Genomic DNA, 10,762 nt, shown 5'->3' on the forward strand with positions numbered 1-10,762 from the left:
AGAGTTAAGTCGGCTGTTGCTGGGCAGCGCGGCTTGAAGGGCTGGAAGGGCTTCTCTATGCTCTATCTCAATAAGTCAACGTAAGCCTGTGGGTGGCTGGACAATGCTGCTAGGAGTGGTGGTGGAGGCAAATACAATGGAGCTGTTAAACAGGGACGTGACTGCACTCGGGATAGAGGGATATGGACGTTGTGTAGGCCGGAGGATTTAAGTTTTAATTACCGATTTAATTAGTTTGACACAACTAAACACCTAACCATACTGTAACTACAAGGGGTTCTGCAGAACCTGGAAATCTGTACCTTCTGCGTACACAGTGGCCTGAGCTTCTCTGTGATGTCCACGTGGCCGCAGCAGGGGTAGCACGTAGAAGAGTACAGACCCTTCGGCACACGATGTTGTGCCAACCTACTTGAAGATCAATCTAACCTCTCCTTCCCACATATCTCTCCATTTTGCTTTCATCCGTGAGCCTATCTAAGAGTCTCCTGGGAGTGAAAGGGTTAACATATGAGGAGCGTGTGATGTCTCTGGGCCTGTACTCACTGGAATTTGGAAGAATGAGGGGTGACCTCACTGAAACCTATTAAATGCTGAAAGGCCTTGTCAGAGTGGATGTGGAGAGGATGCAGACACTCCCCTGTAGTGGGTGAGTCTAAGACCAGAGGGCACAGCCTCAGAATAGAGGGACATCCATTCAGAACAGAGAAGAGGAGGAATTTCTTTAGCCAGAGGGTGCTGAATCCACTGAGTTCGTTGTGATAGGCAGCTGTGGAGTCCAGGCCATTGGGTATGTTTAAAGTGGAGGTTGATTAGTCAGGTTACGGGGGGAAGGCAGGAGAATGGGGTTGAGAGGGATAATAGATCAGCCATGATGCAATAATAGAGCACTCAATGGGCTGAATAGACTAATTCTGCTCTTGTTTTTTTTCAGATGTCCCTAATATTTATGTCTCGACCACCACCGCGGCCTATGCACCCACCTCTCTGATATTCCTCCACTCACTTTAAAATTACGCCTCGCCCAGAGGACGTGAGTGGGGACGCTCACCCCGCGTTTCTTCAACCGACAGGCTCACGCAGGGACCTACCTGTAGCTCAGTGTGACCTTCTCCCGCTCCGGGTCGCAGTACAAGCGCTCCAGCGCCTCCTGGGAGTCCTCTTGCACGCTCTGCCACCTCTGGCTGGCCGCCTGCCTCAGCTGCCAGTGGTAGGGCAGGGCAGTGTGGTGCTGGGGGCAGCCGTCTCCGTGAGGGCAGGCGCCCACCAAGAAATGCCAGCAGACACTCTGGCCTTCCTCCTGGTGGGTGTGGTACTGCAGCTGGGTCAGGACGTCCAGCAGGTGGTCCAGGCTCATGTCCTCCTCGGCCGGGTCACAGGGCAGAGCCAGGCCCGGGGCCTCGGCCTCCCTGAGCTCCGTCTCCATGTTCTCCATCGCCGGGGGCACGGCACAGCTGGGCCTGGCCCAGCAGTCGGGCGCCGGGAGGAGGTCCAGCGGCTTTGGCGGGTCGCATGGCTGGCCCAGGGCAAAGGTCAGGTGGTCGAGGACCGGAGGGGTTACAGGCCCGGGACTGGTGACCACGGGCAGCTTCTGGCTGGCCCCCACCCGCTCCTTCCTGATCAGGTGCTTGAGGGTCCGCAGCAGCCGCTCATCATTCTTCCTCTTCCTCATGTAGTCCAGGCTGTGCGTCTTGACCAGGGTGACCTTACCGAGGGGCCCCACAGCAGCGGCCGAGAGACTGCCTGCTCCTGACCTCGTACATCCAGCCATTCCTCCTTACATCAAGGAGTGTCCGCAGACCTGGATGGGACCAACATTGAGAAATACAGTAACCGGGAGGACTGGCAGGTTACCAGCAGGACGACTCTCTGCTCCTTGAGAACGCCTTGACACCTTGCTTGCTGTGACTTTTGCCCCATGCCCCTGTTGACCTCCATGCTCATCCCAGAACTGACCTCTTCCCCTCCCCTCCCTGTCTGAGTAATGTTTACAGCCCCGTACCTCTACCATTCTTCGGGGAGGGCAAGACTTCCAAAGTCTCACCGCCCTCGAAGAGATCATTAAATGTCATCTCTGCATTCAGTGGACTGTCTGTTAATTGTTCAACAGTGACCCTCTGAAAAACACCTAGCACCACTATCCCCCTCCTGATGAAGGGCCCTGGCTTGAAACGTGGACCCTTTATTCATCTCCAAAAGACCACAAGGTATTGGAGCAGAATTTGGCCACTTGGCCCATCGAATCTGCTCCGCCATTTCATCATGGTTAATCCATCTCACTCTTCCAGTCTCCTGCCTTCTCCCTGTATCACTTTGTGCCCTGACTAATCAAGAATCTATCAACCTCTACCTTAACTATAGCTAATGACTCAGCCTCCGCAGCTACCTGTGGCAACAAATTCCACAGATTCACCATTCTCTGGCTAAAGAAATTCTTCCTCATCTCCTTCTGTGTCCTCTGGTCTTAGACTCCCACACCATAAGAAACATCCTCTCCTCGTCCACTCTATCCAAGCCTTTCAATCCTGGAATCATTTTCATGAACCTCCTTTGAACCCTCTCCAGTTTCAGCACATCCTTTGTTAGGGAGGGGGACCTAAACTGTTCACAGTACTCCAGGTGAGGTCTCACCAGTGCTTTATAAAGTCTCAGCATTACATCCTTGTTGCTGCCTGACCTGCTGAGTTCCTCCGGCATTGTGTGAGTGTGAGAGTGGGTGTTTGTGTCTGTGTGTGAGTGTGAGTATGAAGGTGTGTGTGTGAGTGTGAGTGTGTGTGTGTGTGTGTGTGAGCGTCTGTGTGTGTGAGTGTGTGTATGTGTGAGAGTGTGTGTATGTGTGAGAGTGTATGTGTGTGTGAGTGTGTGTGAGAGTGAGTGTTTGTGTCTGTGTGTGAGTGTGAGTATGAAGGTGTGAGTGTGAGTATGAAGGTGTGAGTGTGAGTGTGTGTGTGTGAGTGTGAGTGTGTGAGCGTCTGTGTGTGTGAGAGTGTGTGTATGTGTGAGAGTGTGTGTATGTGTGTGTGAGTGTGAGTGTATGTGAGTCTGTGTGTGTGTGGGTGTCTGTGTGTGAGAGAATGTGTGTGTGTGCATGTATGTCTGTGTGTGTGTGAGAGAATGTGTGCGCGCGTGTGTCTGTGCGCATGTGTGTGTGTGTGCGCATGTGTGTGTGTTCGCATGTGTCTGTGTGTGAGTGTGAGTGTAAAAGATGTTCCTGTCTCCCCTCCCTCATCCCCTCCTTTCCATCACTCTGAACATATTCAGCGTCTGCCTGTCTCCCTCTCTGATGGCGCACCTTCCCGTGTCCAGCTGTTCATTGGCACTGTGTCAGCGAGCTACAGTACGAGACAGTGGGTTTCCAGCTAAGGAGAATGAGCTGTGCTGTTGGAATTTTTGAGATAATTCATTTTCAGATTACCATCGTCACTTCACTGGGCTGGGTTCTAATCTACTCTGTGCAAAGGGACTGGGGAGACCTCGTGCAGGATTCCTAAAGGTCAATCTGCAGGTTGAGTCAGTGGTCAGGAAGGCAAATGCAATGTTAGTATTCATTTCGAGAGGACTAGAATATAGAGGACTAGCACTGGTGAGGCCTCACACAGAGTATTGTGAGCAATTTTGGGCTCCTTATCTAAGAAAGGCTATGTTGAAACTGGAGAGGGTTCATGAAAAAGATTCCAGGAAGGAAAGGGTTAATGTATGCGGCGTATTTGATGGCTCTGGGCCTCCACTCACTGGAATTCAGAAGAATGGGGGGGGGGGTGAGATTCTCATTGAGACCTTTCGCTTGGTGAAAGGCCTTGATGGAGAGGATGTTTCCTACGTTGGGGGAGTCTAAAACCAGAGGACACAGACTCAGAATAGAGGGACATCCTCTTAGAACAGAGATGAAAAGGAATTTCTTTTGCCAGGACATGGTGAATCTGTGGAATTCATTGACACAGACGGCTGTGGAGGCCAAGACATTGGGTATACTTTAAGTGGAGGTGGATAGGTTCTTGACTAAACAGGGCGAGAAAGGTTACGGGGAGAAGGCAGGAGATTGGAGTTGAGAGGGATAATAAATCAGCCATGATAGACTCGAAAAGCCGAATGGCCTAATTCAGCTACCCCACCCCCCACACCATCACAAGTTGGAATGGAATTTGCCCTCTGGAGCGGGGGTGGAGGCAGGGGGAGGGGAAAGAGGGAGTAGTGGCTTTCCCTGCTGCATCACTGTACCAGACCAGAAAGCTAGCTTCCACTTGGCACTGTCTCCTCCCACCACCACCACCCGTCAGAATCAGTACGAGCCTCACCCTTTCCTCATAACCACCTCAAACAGCATCAGGCAAGAGCAAACAGTGCAAGTGTCTCGGCAGTGACGTCAGCACCAGGCATTGACAGCTGCTAACACAGACAGAGACAGATCTGCTCAGGAGGTACAGTACCGGGGTGTTCACACTGCGCAGTGTACGGTGGGGGGGAGGGAGAGACAGGTCAGTGAAGGGGGGTCAGGGGTCAGGTCAGTGAACGGGGTCAGGGGTCAGGTCAGTGAACGGGGGTGCGGGGTGACAGGTCAGTGAATGGGGGCAGGGAGACAGGTCAGTGAATGGGGGCGGGGAGACAGGTCAGTGAACGGGGGTGGGGAGACAGGTCAGTGAACGGGGTCAGGGGTCAGGTCAGTGATCGGAGGGCAGGGAGACACGTCAGTGAAGGGGGGTCAGGTCAGTAAACGGGGTTGCGGGGTGACAGGTCAGTGAACGGGGGCAGGGAGACAGGTCAGCGAACAGGGTCAGGGGTCAGGTCAGTTAATGGGGGTGCGGGGTGACAGGTCAGTGAACGGGGTCAGAGGTCAGGTCAGTTAATGGGGGTGCGGGGTGACAGGTCAGTGAATGGGTGAGTGGGGAGACAGGTCAGTTGGGGGGGTCAGGTCAGTGAACAGGGTCAGGGGTCAGGTCAGTGAATGGGGTCAGGGGTCAGGTCAGTGAATGGGGTCAGGGGTCAGGTCAGTGAACAGGGGGTCAGGGGTCAGGCCAGTGAACCGGGGGGGGGGAGGGGTTGCAGGAGGAAGGGCTCTGCTGTGAGGGACACAGTTGGAATATTGGGAAACTCTGATTCAATAGTTCCAGGATGTCACAGAGAAAAGAGTTTCTGAAGGAAGGGAACAAGATGTCTGTGATTCAGGAGGGAAGCAGGAACTTTTAAGAGCGAAGAGATGATGAAGCACTCAGAGCCTGGTCAGGACAGTCACTGATCACAGAGGATAACCCGAATTTCTAGACATTCCCAGGGATTGTTCTCCCTCCCAGCAGCTCTGCACTAATTCTCTGATCTAAATGACTAAACCAGTCTCCATTCAAAACACCCAACTCTCTTCAGAATACAGCGAATAATCTTCCCTCCAAGGCCCGCTCCTTTTAAAACCACACAGCCCTTCCCCTAACCACCTTCATCTGCCAGACACTACACAACCTGAGATTCTGCCTCCCTCCTAAACCCCAATCTTCTGAACACCCCCAACCCTTCCCTTCCCCCTCAGTCTCTCATCCCCTTCACCTCTTGATCCTTCCAACCCTCTTGTTCCTCCAGTGTGCTGTGATTTATCCATCTCCTCAACCTCCAGCTCTCCCAAATTCTATGAATCCTCCCCTCTTTCCCATTTCCACTCCTCCCCATCAAACCCTTCCCTTGCCATTTACCCCCTCTTCTCAAACCCTTCTCCCATCCTCCCTCTTCTTTATTCCCCCAATTCCCTCTCCTTTGCCTCTTCCCCTGCACACCTGTCTCCCCATTTCCTCCACTTCCAACTCACTCACCTTTCAACCTCTTCCACATTCACCCTCTCCCTCTTCAACCCCAGTTTCTCTCCCCTTCACCCCTTTCTCTCTCCCTCAAACCCCCTCTCTTCCCTTCACCTCCTCCCCTCCCTCTCTCTCCCCTTTCACCCCCTCCTTCCTCCTCTCTCCCCTCCCCCTCCCCATCCCCTCCCTCTCCCCATCCCCTCTCTCCCTCTCTATCTCACTTTCTCCTCTCTTCCCCCTCACTCCCCTCTCTTCCCCTTCACCCTCTTCCTCTCTTCCCCTTCACCCTCTTCCTCTCTTCCCCTCTTCCCCTCACTTCCCTCGTCCCCTCTCTTCCCCCTCACTCCCCTTCACCTGCTCCCCCTCTCTCTCCCCTTCACCCTCTCTTCCCCTTCCCCTTCACCCTCTTCCTCTCTTCCCCTTCCCCTTCACCCTCTTCCTCTCTCTCTCCCTCCCCCTCTCTCCGTATCCCTCCCACCTCTCCATCGCCCCCTTTTCTTTCTTCCCCTTACCGTCTCTGCGTTCACCCTCCCCGACGCTGTGTCATAAATCGCCCGGCCGCACCTCACCAGCCGATCCACCGCTTTCTCCACAAACTCCCCGAGCCGAGGACAAGCTCCAGCCGCGACGCTACTCCCGAGCTCCGGCCTTTTATGCGGTCTCGGCGGCCCGTCTCCTCCCACTTCAGCTCGCAGCCGGCGCCACCCCTCAGTTTCACAAACCCCGGAGTGAAACCGAAGTCTCTTCTTCCTGTTGTTGCTCCCGGCTCCGGCTGTTCTAGGAACCAAGCCATTCAGCCCGTCTATTCAAAACCAGCCCTCCCCCCTCAGCCCCACTGATTTCCACTTCTCCTCCCCCGATATTCTACCCCTCGCCTGCACACTCGGGGGTCAATTCACAGCCGCAGGTTAACCCACAGACCTCGCATGTGGGAAAGAACCGGATCAACCAGGGAAACCCATGGGGTCACAGGGAGAACGGGCAAACACACTCAGACACACACACACACACACACACACACACACACACACACACACACACAGATACACAGACAGACAGATAGACAGACAGACACACACAGACACACACACACACAGATACACACACAGACACACACACATACACACACACACACACACACACACACACACACACACACACACACACAGATACACAGAGAGACGGACACACACACAGATACCACACAGATACACACACACAGATGCACATACATACATACAGACAGACACAGACACACATACATACAGACATACACACATACATACACACACAGACACACACAGACACACATACATACACACACAGACACACACACATACATACAGACATAGACACACACACAACCCCATACTCTCTCACACACACACACTCACACATACACACACAGATACAAACACACACACACACAGACAGATTTACACACAGTCACAGACACACACACACACACACACATACACATACAGACATAGACACATACACAGAGACGTACACACAGGCACATGCACACACAGACAGATTTACATCCACATACACACAGAGTCACAGGCACACTCTCTCACACACACACACACACACACACACACAGAGCACTGGAAGTCAGGATTGAACCCATGTCTCTGGGGCTGGCACTGCATCACTGAATGGAGTTTAGATTCCAGAGGTATCTGCAGTGAGTATATTTCCCACCCTGCCCCTTTTGCCTTTTTTTACACCCCTACTTGCCGTGTGTGACAGCCCTTCCCACACTCTGACATCTCCTGACCACCTTTGGAATTCCCTCCCTCGACCCCTTTCCTAAAGATGTTCCCAGTTCAGATCAAACCCAGGCCTGCCCACGTCTACCTACTTTGCCACTGTGTTGACCTAGGAGGCACTGAGTGGGACACAGATTCTATCAAAAGGGCAGGTTTTGTATGATTTAGTAGATGGAATTAATTGCCTCCAATGATCTGTGCCCACGTCTTTGAGCACGGAGTTCCTGGTGGAACAATCAACAAAGATCTCTTCATGGCTGAGCTGGAATCATGTCTCCCAATCCTGGCCACACATTTGACAAAGGAACTTCAGAAGACCTTCCCTTCTAGACCCATTCCATTCCTTCTGTAGTCATGGGACGGCATGGTAGTGTAGTGGTGCCGACAACTCGGGTTCAATTCCCGCTACTGCCCTGTACGTTCTCCCCGTGACTGCGTGGGTCTCCTCTGGGTGCTCCACTTTCCCCCCACTGTGCCAAGATGTACCAGCTGGCAGGCCAATTGATCATTCTGAATTGTCCTGTAATTAGGCTAGGATTAAACCTGGGGATTGCTGGGCAACACGCCTCGAACGATCGGAAGGAAGGAAGCTAACAGTAATGCTGCAGGATTCAGTGGGTTGGGTTGTATGGGACATGACAGCTCTGTACGACGATGGTGTGAAGGTTGCCCTGTACAGCGATAGGATGTTCTGCTTGAGGTGAGCTTTGGACTTGGGCGTCCAAAGGACAAAGCACATGTAAGTCAAATATGAAAAGAGGACCACAACCTCGTCGTAGGGTTTGGAGGGATTGACCCTCGAGGTGGACCACAACCTTGTCGTAGGGTTTGGAGGCTTGCGTGCCTCAATGACCTGGAGGGCTATGCTGATCGGAGTCAGGGCCTTGTGCTCTGACTCTTGTAGGGTCACCCATGCCAAACAGGTCAAAGGGTAGAGGCCAGACAAAGAGTGGTCCACCAGCCGCTCCACGTTCGGGGGTTCAGCTCAGGGCTAACAACCCTGACCAGTCAAACAAAACTGTTGCGGAAACAGCAACCGAGTGTGACGTTATTCCTGAGTCTCCACCCAGGATATGTGTGATCGACAGAGAGGGAGCTACTGTCAAGAGGAAGGAAGCCCTGAACACCACCAGAGATGGAGAACCTTCATTGCTGCCCTAAACACCAGCGGTTTTGTGGACAGTATGAAGAGAATGATCTTAATTAGTGAACAAAGGGAAAAGGAAGAATGGAAAGTTGAATTCTTGATATTATTTAATCCTTGTTACGATCTGGATGTGGAAATTTAAAATGTATTCAATTGTAGATGCTGGAAACCCAAAGGGACACACACAAAATGCAGGGGGATCTCAGCAGGCCAGGCAGCATCCATGGAGGAGAATAGACAGTGGATGTCTTGGGCTGAGACCCTTCTTCAGGAAGAGGGAAGACGTCAGGATAAGAAGATTGGGGGAGGGGAAGGAAGATAACCGGAAGGTGAGAGGTGGAGCCAGGTGAATGGGAAAGGTAAAGGGCTGGAGAGGAAGGAATCTGATAAGAGAGGAGAGTGGACTACAGGAGAAAGGGAAGGAGGAGGGGACCCAGGAGGAGCTGATAGGCAGGGGAGAAGAGGTAAAGGGCCAGAGTGGGAGCAGGATTTTGTTATACTGGAAGGGGAAATCAATACTTATGCCATCAGGTTGGAAGGTACCAAGATGGAATAGAAAATGTTGCTCCTCCACCCTGAGGATGGCCTCATCTTGGCACAAGAGGAGACCGTGGTCCGATATGCCAGAACGGGAATGGGAATGGGATTTAAAATGTTTTCATCGGAATTAAAATTTAATGCATTCGATTGTGATGGCCATTTTGCAATGGAAGGGGTATTTCATTCTGTTCTTGAAGAAACACTCTTAACCCACTGTTAAACTGCAAAATAAAAAGAGATTTCCTGGAATGGAGAGAGTGAAACCCTGGGATTATTCTCCAGGAATCCCAGTTGATCTAGGAGGCTGGTTGTAGAGATGTTCTGCACCAGAAGTAGGAAATGGGAAGTCAGCAGTCAACGGGCAGAGATTGGGCAGGGCAATTGGCACAGTGGGTAGAGCCATTACCATACAGCCACAGAGTCCCGGTTTTGATTCCCACCTCTGGTGCTGCATCTGTGAGTGTGTGGAGTTTGCATGTTCACTGCGTGGGCATCCCCCGGGTGCTGTGGATGCGCAGGGTCAGTGGGTTCATCGGCCATTGTGACTTTGGCAAACCACTTCTATAGAACCATTTTCCAAGAGCAATCATGGTCCCATGATCACCTATGTCATACAACACGGCACATAATGATAACCCCTAGTCTGTGTGTGTGTGTGTGTGTGTGTGTGTATATGTGTCTGTGCTCTGTGCTCTGTGTGCGTGTGTGTGTGTGTCTGTCTGTCTGTGCTCTGTGTGTGTGTTTGTGTGTCTGTGTGTGCTCTGTGTGTGTATGTGTGTGTGTGGGGGGGGGGGGGGCCGGGAGTTGAATTAGGGGAATAATGGGATTTGTGTGACTAGAGGTTAATGGTTGGCACAGACCTGTAAGGCCTGTTTATCCCCGTACGTCACCATGACTAATCAATCAAGGAAGTGGAGAGATGCTGTGTGGGAGGGCACGTCGATGAAGTTGGAGAACAGGCAGGGTCACCACTGCCTGTATGAAGTCGAGGCAAGGTGAACTCAGATCAGTCAACGTACTCAGGGATAATCTGGTGCAGGAGTGGAGCTCTGTCAGCTGAAACTTTGCTTCACACTCATTTCCCACACTTCCCACATTCTGTTCCTCACTCTCACCACTTCCTGGGCAAAAATAGACTTTTCTCACATCCAGAGCCATTTAAAAATAACGGGGCCACCTGCTTCAAATCAAGTCAAGCCGAGCTAATTGTTCAAAGTTGGGAGTAATTTCTTTATCAGAGTACATATTTGTCAGCACATGCCACCCAGAGGCTAGTCTTCCTGTGGATCCATAATAAAATCAATGAAAGACCACACAGACTTGGGCGTTCAACCAGAAGACAACAAGCTGTGCAAATACAAAAAGAAAGAAACAATAATAGGAAATAAATATTGAGAACGAGACGAAGAGTCCTTGAAAGTGAGTCCATTGGTTGTAGGATCGTTGTAGTGATGGGGCAAGTGAAGTTGAGTGAGGTTATGCCCTCTGGTTCAAGATCCCGATGGTTGAGGGGTGTGAAC

At 51.9% G+C, this 10,762-nt stretch overlaps 1 protein-coding gene across 2 annotated transcripts in view; it reads right to left on the reverse strand.

The window, feature by feature from the left end:
• The window catches only part of LOC140197801 (protein mono-ADP-ribosyltransferase TIPARP-like), a 37,938-nt gene extending 31,497 nt beyond the window's left edge, over positions 1–6,441 (reverse strand). Inside the window, exons 1-2 of one of the 2 annotated variants that reach the window (XM_072258261.1) lie at positions 6,293–6,441; positions 1,092–1,801 (exon numbers count right to left, since the gene is read on the reverse strand). In XM_072258261.1, the coding sequence (XP_072114362.1) occupies positions 1,092–1,771 (680 nt within the window). In that variant the 5' untranslated portion in view covers positions 1,772–1,801; positions 6,293–6,441. The remainder of the gene's footprint in view (positions 1–1,091; positions 1,802–6,292) is intronic. The other variant, XM_072258262.1, reaches the window with a different exon arrangement.
• Between the last annotated feature and the right edge of the window lie 4,321 nt (positions 6,442–10,762).

The sequence above is a fragment of the Mobula birostris genome, chromosome 5, assembly GCF_030028105.1.
Source record: "Mobula birostris isolate sMobBir1 chromosome 5, sMobBir1.hap1, whole genome shotgun sequence".
In the NCBI taxonomy this organism is placed as follows: Eukaryota; Metazoa; Chordata; class Chondrichthyes; order Myliobatiformes; family Myliobatidae; genus Mobula; species Mobula birostris.